The 17,059-nt window shown below is 40.0% G+C and overlaps 1 protein-coding gene across 7 annotated transcripts in view; it reads right to left on the bottom strand.

Annotated features, from left to right (window-relative positions):
• Positions 1-285: 285 nt before the first annotated feature.
• Positions 286-17,059, bottom strand: part of LOC146867489 (heparan sulfate glucosamine 3-O-sulfotransferase 1-like) — a 604,489-nt gene continuing 587,715 nt past the window's right edge. For 5 of the 7 annotated variants that reach the window (XM_085606185.1, XM_085606184.1, XM_085606181.1 and 2 more), the window contains one exon: positions 286-2,122. In XM_085606185.1, coding sequence (XP_085462311.1) covers positions 1,059-2,000 — 942 coding nt within the window. In that variant the 5' untranslated portion in view covers positions 2,001-2,122 and the 3' untranslated portion in view covers positions 286-1,058. Of the gene's footprint in view, positions 2,123-12,704; positions 12,863-17,059 lie in introns of all 7 variants that reach the window. The other 2 variants (XM_085606182.1, XM_085606183.1) reach the window with 1 other exon arrangement.

Below are 17,059 nucleotides of genomic sequence, written 5' to 3'. Positions count from 1 at the left end.
GTCATGTTGTCCTAATTTATTGGTTCTGTATTTCGTTTTTGTCAGTTGCCAACAACGTTGCTATACTCATGGTATACGCGAGAGTACATATTATTGCCCAATGTATACCGATTGGTTTTGTTGTTTAAATGGCAATAAAGATATATACAAAAAAAATTACATTGAAATTGTACTTCGTGACATAGAAAAGACATTTTATATTGAGTATATTTTACGTGGGGGCATGTACATCCATATATATCTCCATAATGACTGTTAAACGACAAACTATTACTCAGCTTGCAGTTTTATTATGTTTTACAAATTCATTTGTTTTGAACTTGTGACACCATTGTTACATTTTAGTCAAAATCTGAGAAATATTTGACTTTTCTCAATACACTCAACATTATCTAAACTTATTTTATGGTGCTATCCTGCATTTGAGTTATTTTATTATACATTATCAATATGTTCCCATTGTTAACACTTCAACTATCTGGGCGTCTGAGTCCCTGTTCTTTTATAAGCAACATGTGAATATTTAATATGCTAAAAAATAATATTTACAAACAGTTCAAAGATGACTTGTAAGTCTTTATATCACTACAGACTCCCCATTTCAACAAATGCATTGTCAGGCTATCTGATTTGTGGAAATGAGTACAATTACATTAGCATGACCCGAGATATAAAAAATTACTACCAACAAAAACGACATAGTAAATTTTACAGTATTTTTTTCAAGTATGTACAGCTGAAAATTAGTTGTGCGATTTTATTTAAAAAGGGACATTGCTTTAAACCATTGAAAGTGACAAATAAGGGAATACATCATGTTTGATAACAAACCTATTAAATGTGTGTTGTCCTAAGATCACCCATTACATTTGAAATTGATTAGTAGCATTGGAATATTGAGGCAGACTTGAATTTCTTTCGGCACACCTTTTATTATTCTATGCCCAATATCCTCATACCAGTGCATTTATTTCTACCTAATACAAGTCACAGCGCAATAATGTCTGCGGGAATTGTTTACAATGGCAAGTTCAAGAGATAGCTCTATTTTAAAACTTTCAGTGCCAGTTAAAGTTATGGTTAACCATTCTATAAAAGTTTGTGTTATGCTCTCTGAAGTATGAATGGAGCTGATCCAGGACAGTGCTGTTCACAACAGGATGCGGGCGACCCTTGGACTCGTGCAAACATCTCTCCCGCCCATCACTTCGAATGCAATAAAATCCCTTAGTTTGGTTAAAATAAAAATTTGATGGCACAATCCTGGGCGGCAAATTGAGGAATTTTTCCACCTTTTGCAATTCAGGAAGTGGATCCTTAATCAATGTATTTCCATCCACAATGTGAATTTGATCCATGCTGAAATGCTTCAGCCATTTCTCCATATGAACATCATAAAGGCTTCTCTGAATGGCCTTATACTTGGTATTTAGCTCTCCGTTTTTAATTACGATGTTCTCAAAGGGTTGAACAGGTTTGTGACTTTCCAGCCTGTTGTAATACACTTGGGTGTAATCAGATATTACTCTCTCCGTTGGGTCTCTGAGGATAAGCAACAGTTTGATAGAGCTATTCATGGCATGGATCCTCTCCGGCGCATAGGGAGAAGTAAAATATCCTGGGGTCTTCTCTACTGTAATTTGGTTTTCATATGAAAATGGCATCAGACCTCTGTACCAGTCTACTCCTTTCATGTAATTCTCATCCCAGTCAAAGAAGTGAACTTCTGTCGCTGCGACTACAACATTAGGATGAATATCCAACATTTCCAAGAGAGCCCTGGTACCTCCTTTACGAACACCAATAATGATGGTGTGAGGTATTCTTCGACTTGTACCTGGTGGTTTCACCTGTGCTGAATAATGTTCACTTTTATTGCTTAACAATGTTACTTCACTTTTCAGTATCTCCAGAAGTCCCCCATTCTCTATCTCATAGTGGTCGATCGGTGCGCTGTGAGTCTGGGCCAGTAACAGAGCTGACAGAAGTAGGAAGGCCATGTGGAGAGCAGCTTGGGCAGTCACTTCAAGATGGAGATTTTGATGGGTGATGCAAAACTATTGTTGGTGTCTTCTGAAGATGTCCATGAAATGCCTGGATTAACAGTGTCTGTTAGACGCATCTACAAAATAAGGAAAACAAATGTTGATAAAGAGCACGCAAACATTTTGCTATATGATATTGTTAAGTACACTGTATATGACAAAACAGCTGATTTGCGCCATATAAATTATAGCAATCTCCAGGATGGTTACAAGTGTGCGAAATTTATGTAATTTCCATTAGGAAAATTATGTGAAACAGAAAAGTGAAATTTTGCACTTTTTTTTAATGCAAACTGCTACTTTGCTTCCAAAATTGATGCGAAGAAGCAATTTGCGCTATAAAATTAGAGTAAAATGCACAAGGGCAGCGAACAAGAGCCTCTCATGTTCTGTCCATGCTTGTTGCTGTGTTTACCGCTTGATAAACATTTTTACCTGAGTGATCACAATTACACCATGAGGAATAATAGTGGGATTTCGCAGAATTTAGAGTAATGATGATATCCTGGAAATTACACAAATTTTGCCCAAGCCTGTTGTTTTCATATACTTAGCAATCTACCTTCTGCGACTTTTGTAGGTAGAAAAACCTTTTGGGGTATGATAGGCATTCCAGACGGTTTATCAGAAGAGGAACATTTCCTAAAGTGAGCTATTTCTCATGATTATTGCAAACACACACAGGTATGGCTGTTAAATCATTCATTTGTAATGCATGTACTGTACTGGTAGGATCTGTCTTCACATACATTTTAAGAACATTATTAAAAGATAAGAATAGTCATTGGGCTCCAACCAGCTGCTACATCCATCTCAGTTGAGCTTCCACCCTGGGCACAGTATGGAAGCAACTTTGATTGAAGTATCCCATACCATCAAGCTAGCAGTGGACCAGGGGCAGCAGGTGGCCTATTGCTTTTGGATCTATCCACGGCATTCAATACGGTCTCCGATCCTTTTCTCCTTCAGCGACTGAGTAAACATCGGGATAGGTGGGGCAGCCTTGACATGGTTTGGATCATTTCTATCTGACAGAAGTCAATCAGTTTGGATACCACCTTTGCTTCTGACACTAAGGGGTCTATTATAGTAGCGGGCGGATCGCCACCGCCCGTATGCAATTTACCCCCTGCCTGATTATGTTGGTGGGGTCTACCACGGCAGACGGGAAGACCGTCTGCCGCTTTTCCGCCCGGTCGATGAGTCGACCGGGCGAAAAGTTTTGAATATGGTGGCGGTGTCTGTTAGACACCGCCATCCATATTACTATGCATGCGGGGATCAGCCTTTCCGTGGCGGCAAGGCATGCGGATTTCGCCCGCCACAATGATGTGGATGGGGGATGCCACCGCCACTGTGGCATCCTATTTGCCGGTGCGGGACCGCCGCACCACTGGCGGCCGGTCCCAGCACCACAAGGGTGGCGGGCAGACATAAGTCCTCCCGCCATCCTAATAGGCCCCTAAACCATTAAGATTTGGTGTCCCTCAGGGATCTGCCCTGAGCCCTATGTTATGTAATATGTACATGACTTTCCTAGCAGATTTGCTGCATCCCTGTCAGCAGTATTTCAGTGAATGTTACAGAGCAATCTCCAATGCAACACCAGTAGGATTGAAGTATTAGTCTTCGGCACCCCACTCAATCCTGGGGCAGTGAGTTTGGTCTAGCTCTGCTCCTTCTCCCCTCATACTTGTCATAGCTGCACGCAACCTGGGGGTCAAATTCAACAATAAACTATCCTTCATTTCCCCCAGGTGGACAGTTTGGCAAGAGCATGCTTCAGCCTCCTAAGATCCCTGAAAAAGTTTTTATTCTTGCTCCCTTCACATTGCCAGAAAAAAGTCATGCAGGCACTTATAATGGCAATACACTATTCTGGGGCCTTCCAGCGTACTAACTCAAGAGACTCCAGCTGGTGCAGATTGCTGCAGTTTGACTTCTCCTAAATCTCTGAAAACATAACCACATTCATCTGCACCTCAAGGATTTGCATTGGTTGCCACTCCGCCAAAGAGTTCATTTCAAGGGTCTTGGGATGGCTCACAGAGCTTTGTATAAGGCTCGACCCCACTTTTTGGCCAACATATTCATTCATTACCTTCCAACTAGAGCTCTGCGCTCCTCAGACATCTTGCTGGCTGCTGTGCCTAAAGCCAGGAGGAAGAAATGGGGCAGCTCATCCTTCTAGGCCCTTGCTGCCTCCAGCTGAAATGCACTTACCCTTCATCTATGAGCCACCAAAGATGAGAGCACCTTTAAATGGAGACTAAAATCCTGGCTGTTCAACTAGGCCTTCTAACAGTCAACCTTTCTCTGACTAGTGGTTACGGGACCTCAGCGCCGGGACACTCATGCGAGTAGCCGTGCGCTTTACAAAAAGCAAAAAAATAATTGAATAATCTTCATGCCCCTTACCAGCTGAAATAGAAATAGTCTTCAAAATCTCGTAAAGTACAAGAACAAGAATCTCATAATTTCATTTTAGAAAAAATTGGCAAGACTTGTGTAGTATCACCTATGAATGGCATTACGGAAAGAGGGGCAATAATAAAGGTCAGCTTAAAAACACACTCTACAGAGATAAACACATCAAATTGTGGTTACCTGTATAATATAATGCAAAATGCAATCTGGAATCTGATAATACCACCATGAGCCCAAGTGCAGTCATGTAACCTCGCCAGAATGCATTCCCTGCCCCTGTCCTCCATCAGTCTACTGATAGTGAGTATCAGTGCCATACTGGCTACCAGGCGTTTTGGTGGGCTGCCAAGCTGGTGGCTGGTGAGCATCCTCAAACTCACATGTGGCCTCTTCCTTTGCTCTTATATATCACATGTTCTAAATCATGTTCCTTCCACAATCCAGAACTAAGGTAGGCACTGATTTATGCTTCTTAACAATCACAACAGCTCTATTGCAAAGGCCTCATACAACATTTTTCCAACACAAACCAATACTTTCCTCAATGGCTGTAATATCCAAATTCCACTAGCTGATGCTAATAGCCCCAGCTTTACAGACCATACTATAATTGTTACTTTCTGCAGATATAATTTTTTTTTTATTTTGTGTTTTTTGTAAAGCACTACTAGCTTCCCTCCCATGGCCTCAAAGTGCTTTTAGCGTTGGTGCAATAATGTTTTGCAGAGCCTGGAATTCAAGATGTACGTTGTCCTTCAGGAAGGGTCGGGCATCCCAGGGTCACTCAATATCATTGTGTCCCAAAGGATGATAAAGCCTCAATGTACAGAATCTTGAAGCCAGGATTGAAGACAATATGCTGGACTTTTCTTTCCCGACAATTTCTGCCCATCACACTCCAAGATTTCTGGGATTAGCCCTCGCCAGTTTATTGGAATCTCTCATCAATACCATATTGCTTTCATCATTCAAGTCATGACATTTGCTGTGCAGCTAATCAAAATGTATGTGAATACATTTATCACATTGTACCGCATTATCCTGAAACCCTCTGTAAACTTTGCCTAGATTTATTGTGTATTACTCGGAGTAATGTTCTTATACTCATTGTGTGATTCCACAAAGAAAAATGTACCTCATTACGAGTGGCCTAGAGTAGTATCCCAAGTAGGATAATGCTTCAGGAAATCTCAAATCCTTGGGTGTTTCCAAATTTGGAATTACTGGGCCCACAAAACTCAAGTCTGGTAAAATTGGGTCTGGAAGCACTGAGTCTGGATTCAACCAGTGCCGCCAGGGCCAGCTTTAGCGTTGGTGGCACAGGGCTACAGTCTTTTTTGGCACCCCTCTTCCAATGACCTTCTCCTCGGATTCCCTCACTACCATCTGGCAAAAGTGCTCTCATCTCTCCATAGCTCATCTCTCACATACATTATATTTGTTTTAAAGCACTGGTAAAGGCTGGCTTTACTAATCCACTCACCTAGCCTCATAAATGCAGATCTGTTCTTTGCAGCAGGCATATCAACCCTCTGTGCTACTTTATGGTGAGTCAAAACTGCCACTAGACAAAACTCTGAACTCTTTCTCTAGCAGGAACATTAATCACAAGAATTATCTTGACATTTTAATTGCTGCCCCATGCATAAGGAACTCTGTAGCAGGCATTTTTAAATTATAAGAAGTTGCTAAACACAGAGCCCCTCCTTAGTACAGTGTTCCTCCCCCCTACAGGTCAGCGCCCAGTGCGGCCACACCAGTCGCACTGCCCTAAAGCCAGCCCTGAGTGCTGCTCCACACCCAGTTAAACTCCAATCAGTGGCTGTAAGCAGTGTCACAGCCCAGCCCCTGCTTGACCCATTCAGCAGTACACAGTGAGCAGGCAATGGTCCTGCCAGCATGGCCTGGCACTGCAGAGCACTCTTGCCAGCCCCTGACCACCGACCCTCAGCACTGCACCCCTGCTCAAAGGAGATAGCAAATGGCACAGTAAAAGGTTCTGGTAATTGACCATGATGTTGTGATGACGTGGAAAGGACCCAGTATTCCCTGATCCACACATTATTCCCGATTCTGGATGGAATAACTTGTAATGCCTGTTATTTGATATTTATATACTTGTAGGAATCGGAGATCATGTACCCCGCACCACATAACAGACGTCTCGTGATGTGGCCAGTTTTGTTCTTTCTTACCCTCTCTTTTAAACTGAACTTGTAACCCTCAACTTGCTTGTCCCTTGCAATCAGATTTCAGCTCATCTGAAATCCGTTGATAAAGTTTGTGCAAGTAACACACACTTATGCTCACAGATTGAGATTCTCATGACTTTGCTCACTATCCACCGTGTGCGGGATTACATTAAAATATCCTAGTGGCAGTAACATTCAAGAGATCATAATATTAGTTGCCAAACTGTTTTGTTATGCGTTTACTGTCAAAAATAAACATGAGGCATGAAAAAAAACCAAAGTACTGAAATGAAACTACTGAACTTTGCATATGCTTCTCCTATACAGGAAGAGAGTTGGGAGATACCATTTTTAAATGTTCATGTTTCTAATAGTAGCCACTTTCTGTTTGTAGAGACAATGCTTGCTTTTTGCTCTATGTCGCCCACCAGAGGTAATCTAGGCGATTATCCAGAATGTTTTTAAATCTTGCTGGCATTCTGCAGAATGTAACTGCCAGAAAATACAGCTGCTGCGGCTTTCATTTTTCTCTGTGTTGTAGGTCACAGGACGAGAAAAATGCATCAGTACAAAATGTCAATTCAAAGAGTCCGTCATCTGTTATTTCAGAAAGTTGACATTTTAAACTTCCGGAAATTCTGATGTGGTTGGACTGCAGCAACGTGGAAGGGACGCAAAAAAAGATGAAATATTCGACAAACCAGCTTGTTCGAGACGTGTCCACAGAAATAATTCCACGCTCGGTGGTAGAACAAGCGCTCTTCTTGCATGATGAGTGCAATTTTAACACGGATATGGAACATAGTAAAAAATGCCCAGTCTTTGAAAGGGAGAGGACGAGAAAGGCGGGAATATGAGAGAAAGAAAAACGTCATGCGGACTTTGACGAGAAATGGAAGTATGGAACCATTATTCAAATTATATCTGGCATCAAAATTGACAGTCTATAGTTTAAATTCTTGAGACGAAAAAGAAAATACGGAACAGCCCTTTCTCTATTTGATCCGTAAGGGCTTCATTAAGAGTGAGAAACTGACTGACTCCTTTGAAAGGACTTGACTGTGCAGGACGAAGCACTTACAAAAATGGATTCGTAAGAAGAAGCAAACACATTGAAATACAGAGATTGCTTTTTTCAGACTGTGCCAATTTAAAAGCTGCATTTGGAAATGGGAAAACATTCACTCATATTTGTCTTGTATTGCTTATGATTGCTACCAATCTGTTTCGTAAACACAGCCATTGCATTGCCTCGCGTTATAGAGCCATTACTAGCTGGAACACAGACGCGGATGGATACTTTGTGCCAAAGACTTAAAGAAACAGCTTAATATTCAACTTCATGGAGACAGGTTATATTATTCCACATGCAAGTTGAATTCAGAGTGCAGGCGACGACGTTTGACACTGCGACAAATCCAGCTACAGAGAAGTGGCAGTTGTTGGAAAGTGTGTTATTAGTAGTGGTAAATGTGCATCTACCACTGGCAATAAGGACACTAACACGGTCTAGGGCTCAATATACTTCTCTCTAACTTATTCCCATGCTCAATCCTTGGTAGCTTGACTGTAAGCAAGAAGGCTCAACTTCAGAGACAGGTATGTAAAGCATTTAAAAGCAACAATTCAGTAAATAATTAAGACACAACACATAATAAAAATCCTACACCAATTTATAAAAATAGGAAATAATGTTATCTTTAAAATGATAACAAAACAACAAAAATGTTTAAATATTACCACTTTATAGTGCTTAAAAGCCTATGGCGCCACTTTGGGACATCTGAGCGTGATTGAGTTGGATAAAGTGAAAGTTTCAGACCAACTGAGATGGAGTCCTGACCGGATGCACTAGGGGGGAGGCCCCAGTCAAAATGATACCTTCGCACTTAGAACCTTTTCTGGAGCTTTTGCTTCCAACACCCCTCACAGCGACTCAACAGGCTGGATTTGCACAGGGTTCACCGGCTTGAGTTTCTGCAAAGCTCCGGTCAAATCCTGGAAGTCGGAGCTCCAGAGCTTTTCAGCGGTACGTACCAGCAGTCCAGGCGGGGTAGTGGTTGAAAAAGGCCGGCTTGGCTCTCCCAGTTGAGTCGGTCACCTTCTGGAGTTTTTTCTGAAAAGTTCTCCAAATTTCAGGAGGTGTTTCCTGAAGGTCTCCTTGTGGGTTCAAAGTGTCCAAAACACAAAACCACGGGTCAAAAATATCCTGGATGGTCCTTGGAAGGTTGAGACCACAATTGCCACAATGCACCTGGCCAAATTCTTAAAAGCCCACTGGATGCACGTCAGGCTGGGGACTCTTGGTGGTGAAATCTGTTAACCTGTAGCTTGCAGGGAGTCCACTCTTTAATCATTTTGATGCAAGGTACATTCACAGGGCTGTAGTTCCAGACAGTGGAGCAGCCACAGTCACTCAGAATGCAGAGCCTGATTGTGCAAATCAAGTTTCCAGCATGGCAAGCCTTCTTTTTTTTAACTTAGTTTCAAGCAGCAGATCTGAGAGGCTCTGCACTTATCACATATTTATTGGGTGTTCTCTGGAGTCAAGCAGGAGAGCACTCCTGTCAATGAGGTGCAGGGCAACACCCCAGAGCATGACAACTTCCTCCAAAGTGTGGCATATTCTTGTCCCAGAAACCATTCCTCCAAATGTCACGATGGCTGGAATATCAGCAGAGAAGCAAGAACTAGCTAAGCCAAACTCCAGTGTGGCTCATTTCTACAGCTCTCCTCTTCTTAACATCTGCAGATTCCTTCCTTTAAGCCTGCTGTCTGGCTGTGTCACAGAGAATGGGTGTAGGTAGGCATGGCATTCCCTGCCTATCCTTTACAACCCTCCCCCTGTTCAGGCATTCCTGTGTGGCAGAGCCCTCTTCAGCAGATAGCCTCTCCCCTGGTGAGCCACTTATCACTTTATCAAAAACACCTGGCTAATCCCGTCAACTCTGACCAATCAGGAAACACAGCAGAAAGGCTGAAATTTGGCTAACAGACAAGAAAGTCTCATAACGTCTATTCTGTTCAATTTAGGATACATTCAGCAAAGGCATATTGTTGGATTTATCACTACTATTCTTCTGAGTCTTTGAATTATATTTCATTCAATTCCTACCAATATTTATGCATCCATAAACTATTGAATGTTTTCCTATGGGGTTAGGTATCTCCAATGGAAAAATAAAGTCTACAATTTGTCCATCACCAGGGCGAATAAAACATCTTTCATAAAGGTCCTGCTTATAATTACATGACTTCCCACCCCTTGGACACCAGAGAAGACATTGGGGGTCCTGGATATGTAAACATATTGTGGATCCTCACCCCACAGTGCTCATAGCACCAAAGTTGATTTTGGGAGGGCTTTTACTACAATGGGGGAATTGCAACGTGCAATGTCTCTATCCCCGTGGCATATAAAACATCTTCTATAAGGACTCTGCTTATAATTACATGACACCTCACCCCTGGGACATCCAGGGGAGACACAGGGGGTACCTAATATGTAAAAAGATTATCACTTTTTAAGTGCGCCTACCACCAAAGTTGAGTTTGGGTGCAATTTACATTTCAAAGCAGTGCTGCAGAGCAGGGCTGCTTTAAAAATGACCTCTGGCACTTAGCAGTGCACACATGCAAGTGCAACAAAGGCTGCTGGTCCCGAAACGTCCACGACCTATTATAATACTAGGGATTAAAAGGTAGTTTTAATCCCCCTTGCCTTATTATCTACTAGGGAATTAGAGGGAAGGTCATGCCAATTATAGGTGTACACTAACAGAGAGTGTACCCTAATGCATGTGCGTGTTTTCACTTGTGTTTTCAACGAAGCACTGGCCTGAACCTGTCAACAGAGTCCAGGGACACAGTCAGTCAGTTACCACAAGTACCATTCAGCAAAAAATGGGGGTGCACAGGGCACACAGGATGACTTTGCATCAGCAAATTTTTGGTGTCTTTATTGACGTTTATTAACCATAACAGTACCTAGGTCACTTCCTTTAGGCCTCCACCCCTTCTGGTGTTCTAGCTACATACATCATGATTTTCTGGAGACTCACATTTCTCTTTATAAACATAGACCTGCAAAAGGGACCCGCAGAGCAGTTGGAAAAAGCAGATTTTAGCTGGTAGAAGCCATAAAAATCTCTTAATTTCCCTAGAATTTTGGAGCACCCAAATAGTGCTTGACAGAAGGATATACAATGTGGCACCTATTGGATTTCAAAATTCAAGATTAAGGATAGTTTTCCCTAGGTAGATTCTCATAATCTATTTAGGCATTTATTTAGGTTTGGGTAAAAATAAAAAAAATCTTCCAGTTCCTGAAGAAAATATAATCCAGAACGAAGTAAATTCAGTAAGTGAATCTGCTGTTCCTCCGGAAAATGCACTATTGGTAAGACCATCCAACCTGAAAACAGGACCTTAGTGTAATGCACACATTTTATGGAACTACTAGATTTCCAAGTCTATATATTTTTTTATAATTTCTCATGTGATTGATAAAGACGTAGTGGGGTTATATAAGTGTGTTTCTATGTGATTTTTAAAACATATTATCTGAAAACAGACTTCTTTTTAGAGCCATTTAGTGGGCTTTGGGACTACAAGAGATATACACCATTTAATCATATTAACTTTACAATATTCAGAGCCTATTTCACACAACAAGGTGGCTCTGAACTTGCAGGTTTACTACCCAGAAAAGGTGCAGATTTATGAATTTTGTACATTCACAAAAGCTCCTCAGAATACATATAGCCCGAAGATAGTTGCAGGCTTCCAAAAGTACTCCTGGAAATGTTTTGTAGTTTTAAATATATTTATGCACCAGCAGATCTGGCTGAGTAATTGTAAATAGTGAGTGAATGCACAAACAAAAATGCATTTTCATCAGTGAAATGTAACTCTTATTTTTTTTTGATAGGGAAAATATTTTCACAACACTCTAATCAAAATTCAGAGTGGTCTTATCCAATTCAAATCATGAGAACAGATTTACTTCTGACTTTTAGAGGAATAACTTTTTTATTAAGGATGGGAATGGGTCATGGAGAATTTGTGAATGCCTACAAACTTGAGATGTCTCAAACCTTCCACAGAATCCATGTCTTGCAACATCTACCCATTGCTCACTTAGCCATCATTAATTGTTCAAAGATAAAAGCAATAAAAATATTTGGCGATATGTATTTGTATTTAATATTTAAGAATTGATTTTGAAAAGATTTTGTAAGAAATCTGCCTTTTCTGTGTGGTCACCCCAGATTTTATGCCCTTTGCCAGACCTTGTTTTACTACTGGCTTTTAGTCTCTGCACACTGGGGTATTGTCCAGTGGGCAGTAAGTGTAGGGTCCCCCAACCCTTAAATCATGGAGAAATTGGCTAATCCCTGATAGGAGTATTTAGCTTTTCTATAAGGCCATGGTATATGATGCATGGTATATGATGCACTCAAGGTATGAAAAGTTATCTGTCACCTGTAGACTGCAGCACTTATTGTGGCATCCACTAGTGTGACAAGAGAAAATATGGCATCAGGCCAACCCTGTGTAGCCTGACTGCGACAGTGTGATTTGTTAAAATAACCCTTTTGAGAAGTACAAATCTCGCTTTTAAATATTAGTAAGTCACCCATATGTAGGCCTTATAGCTCACAAGGTAGAGTGGGACGTATAGAAAATTAATATTACCATGTCCCCACAGTGACAATGCCCTAATAGCTATTTTCATTGTGACAGGCCTATCTGTCTTATGTAGAAAACCAGAGTACTGATTCTGCATCTTGGGAGTGGGACAAGCTAGAAAAAAAATGTAACCACAATTTTGAATAGTAATTAACAATTCAATTTAGAGGTGAAATCGTATTTTAAATAAATATTAAAGAAAAGTTACTTTTGAAAGTTGCCTTTTCCTGTCCGACGTTCTTGGAGACACATTTTCATTAGCTCTCCAGTAGTAGCCCATCCAGTGATCAGCCTAGAATAGGTATGAAAGAGGTGTGAAATTCCTCCCAAAAATAAAAAATAGGCTGACCTGAATGGGCAGTGGTGGCTCCTTCAAAAAGTGCGGGATGAGGGCTGCTATGGGCCTCCTGTGACATCACACTGTCAAATTCTGCTTGTGAAGTCTGTTGAGCCACATGTAACACTTGGGGCCCACTTGATAGGGAGGTAACAGTTTTGAGACGGAATCTAAAAAAAATTGTGATACAAAAATCATATTGCAGGGTCATCATGACGTTAAATATATTTTGTCAAACAAATTTGAGTGTAAGCATCTAATTTTTAGGTTTGTTTTTAATGTCATTATAATACATTCCGGTAGTTGTAAAATGTATTTTATGTGTTTAATTTTAAAATTTTTGATGTTATGTTTATTTATATTAAAATGTTATTGTATTGAAAACTGTTTATGATTATATCATGTATGCTTGTTTTCTTTCAAAATTTTCAAAACAAAAACATGTATATTAAAAAAAATTCAGAATTTTGGATTTATCGGGGAAAAAGGTGAAGAGATTTATAGAATATATTTATGTAAATATTAATTTTATTCAGATAATATAAAAATTACATATTTATTAAGTAATTTTAACATTTTCAAAGACAAAACTTTACATATATGTAAAGGTAAAAATAGTTTTTTTGGCTTTTTGATAATGTTTTAATGTTAACATTTATTTATTGCAAGTTATAAATTATGTTTTATACAGTCTTAGTTTAAAAGCTTTGTAGTTATTATTTATTTAATTGTATGTTTATGTTACATAATTTTATGTATATTTGTGTTTATGGTAATTATAAAAGAAATATTTAAAACATGTATTAATGTATCATTTTAATATTTAGTAATATTTTTATTCTAATTATCAATTAGTTTTCATTTTTTTTAAACAATGTTTACATTTCATTTAAATTTAATTTGTAAATAAAAAATGTGTACAAAATATATTTTTGGGATAAATTATTTTATGAACTTTAAGTTTTTATTCTTTTAATAAGATGATTAAAGATATTTTTATTAGTGGGATGTTGGGTTTATAGGAGGGTAGGGCGATTTGGGGATTTTTAAAGCATTTGATATTAGTTGTATATTTTAGATAATGATTTATATTTAAGTTATGGTACAAGTAATTATTTTTTAAAGAGTTACATTTTAAAATGTAAGGTTAAATATTGTTTTTCTTAAATTGTTACAATTCCATTAATTTCACATTATGTTTTTTAGGGCCTGATTAAGATGACTTTGGGACTGCCACTTACAGCCCGTCGGTGGAGGTCCCACAGCCATCGTAATAGTGTTTATCCGCCCACCACATTAGGATGGCAAGTGGACAGCCCCACTTACATTTCAAATGAGCTGCCTCAGCACACTCACAAACACCTCATTGGCTGCATCCTACAGCTTTATCTTGCTATAGATTTTCAACTTCCAAAAAAGGGACCATGTCCAAATGTACTCTTCACTGCTAGTTGTACAAATGTAGGAATTACTGAAATGCACTTCTGAACCACAATGATAACACAAAATCACTTTCTGCCTCTCAGATACTAGTTTACTTTCCTCTCCTCTATATGTATTGTGCTGGCACCCATTTCACATACTGTTTCAACTCTCGCTAAAACCCTTGATGAATGCCTGGATCACTCAATACCTTTAGCAATATGTATAGATTCCATTAGTGTGGGATTACAAAAACATAATAATTGTTCCAGAATGTTTTTACTGAAACTTTCTAATGACAACGAATCTCTTGAATAAGTATTAATTTTTGATTCAAAGTTACTGGAATATGCAAAACTCCTTGGAGTTGCTCTATATTCATCAATGGATCCCTCTCAGCTTTGTTTTCATGAACAAAATAAATCTCTCAACCACTGCATTAGGTTCTTCTGAATACTGTATTTCAAGTCTTTTCGCAGCATCCCAATACTTTCCCTATACTCCAAAGTTATCCTGTGATGGTTCTGTTTCAGGGGGATCAAACATTTCCTGCCTAGCTGCACCCAGAAAAATGAATAATAAAACTTTTTACCTTTCCAGATAATTCCCTGCGGGCTGTTTAGGGACTTCCTTAGGGTGATTCTATGTATTAAGAAGCAAATTGTAAGCCTGGCAAAGGGCTTATTTGTCAGGTCGAATGGGCAGTTTAAAACTGCACACAGGCTGCAATGGCAAGCCTGGGGCATGTTTTAAAAGGCTACTTAAGTAGGTGACACAATAAGTGTTGCAGGCCCACTAGTGGCAGATAATTTAAAGGCCCTGAGGTCATGTTCTATCACTTTAAGAGAGACCTATCAGTAAATTATATGTGCTAATAAGATGTAGGCCCATTTTATCATATTTTAATGAGTGAGCACAACCACCTTAGCACTGGTTAGAAGTAGTCCTAAAACCAACAAAAACAAATGTCAGTACACAGGAGGGGAAGAGGCAACACATTTAGGGGAAAGCCACCCTAAGGCTGACAGGTCTAACACCTACTATGTATTTTTCAGAAATGATTCTGCAACTTGGGTTCTAAGACAAACAGAAAGTTAAATTTCAGTGAGAATTAAAAATGCTTGCAAAGGAGGAGGTTGAGTAGAAGTCATGCCTAATGGAACATTTGGTGTACAATATCCATACCAAACATGTAAAAATCACAGATGGAGGAAACACTGTGTCTGCCCATCCTGGTCTGAGGCTTAATGCAAAAAGGCTTTCAAGACTCTTCTATCTGCTTTATAGACACAGATAAGGAAGACTGGCCACTGTGGAGGGGAGCTGCTCCTGAACTGAAACAAACTCCAAGGGTGGAAGAGGCATGCAGTATCATACAAATTTAAAGCATTGAGGGGATTCAAAGAGGAGCAGAGATTTGAAGTGTAGAGGAATTAGATTAGTGGCATGTTGAAAAATGGCCCTCTCTGAAGGGTCACCCCTAACTTTTTGCCTTCCTCCTCCTCTTTTTCTGGTCTTGTTTTTGTTAGCTTTAGATCTTTGAGCACTTTACCGTTGCTATCTATTGCTAATGTGCATGTGCTCTCTCCTATAAACATAGCTTAAGCGATACATCCACCTGTTTGGCATATTTAATATAGTGCCAGTACACGGGGTCACGTGTGCCCAAGGCCTGTACATTAAATGCTAGTAGTGGGCCTGCAAAACTGTTTGTGCCACCCACACAAGTAGCACATTCAACATCTCAGGCCTCCCGCTGTAGAGCCTGTGTGTACAATATACACTGCCATGTCGACACGGCATTTAAAACCCCCTGTCAAGCCCTAAACTCCCATTTGATTACATATAAGTCACCGCTTGAAAGGCCCTAGGTAGCCCATAGGGCAGAGTGCTGAGTAATTAAAAGGTAGGACATGTACTAATAAGTTTTGCATGTCCTGCTAGTGGAAAACACCTAATTTCATTTTTCACTACTGTGAGGCTTACCCCTCTCATAGGTTAGCTTTGGGGATTCTTTATTAAACTTATAAGTTGTAATTCCCGATTGAGAAGGAGTAGGTCAGTCATGTTTCATATCATTGAAAGGAGCAGGTCCTCATGCCAGCTCCCCCTGAGACAGTTCTTCTGTCCAGCTTGCCTGCAGTCCACTACCCTCTGCTCCCTGTCTACCTGCTGCCCTCTGTTTGTGTCTTCTCTGCTCGTTTCCTGCTGTGTTTTGCCTTTTTGTTCATTTCTGCTCTCCATTTTGCTTTTTCTTCTCATTTTTCTGCCCTCTGTTTTGCCCTCCTCTGCTCTGTTTTGCCTTTTCTGGTAGTTTGTTCTGCTCTCTGTTTTGCCTTTTCTGTGTGTTTTTCTGCTCTTCATTTTGTCTTTTCTGCTAGTTTTTCTGTCCTCTATTTTGCCATTTATACAAATTTTTCTGCCCACTGTTTTGCCCTCTTCTGCTATTTTTTGCCTTTTCTGCTTGTTTTTCTGCTGTCTGTTTTGCCTTTTCTGCTTGTTTCTCTGCCCTCTGTTTTGTCTTTTTCTGCTGGTTTCTTTCCATTTCTCACCGCTTCCCTCCTCCTGCCATTTCCCTCCTCCTGCCACCCAGGGCCCCATCTTCCCCCCAGGACCTACTCAGTGGAGGCCACAGCGTGACCCTATTGCCTTTTCTGCTCGTTATTCTGCCCGCTGTTTTTCATTTTACTAATTGTTTTTCTGCCCTCTGTTTTACCTTTTGCTGCTCATTTTTCTGCCCTCTGTTTTGCCTTTTTCCTGTCCTCTATTTTGCCTTTTCTGCTAGTTTTTCTTCCCTCTGTTTTTCCCTATTCTGCTCTGTTTTGCCTTTTCTGTTTCATTTCCTGCCCTCTGTTTTGCTTTTTTCTCCTCATTTTCTGCCCTTTGTTTTGCTATTTCTGCTCACTCGTTTTTCTGCCTTCTATTTTGCCTTTTTCTGCTTGCTT

This window comes from Triturus cristatus, chromosome 1_2 (genome assembly GCF_964204655.1).
Source record: "Triturus cristatus chromosome 1_2, aTriCri1.1, whole genome shotgun sequence".
In the NCBI taxonomy this organism is placed as follows: Eukaryota; Metazoa; Chordata; class Amphibia; order Caudata; family Salamandridae; genus Triturus; species Triturus cristatus.
This window is presented reverse-complemented; position numbering and strand designations above follow the sequence as displayed.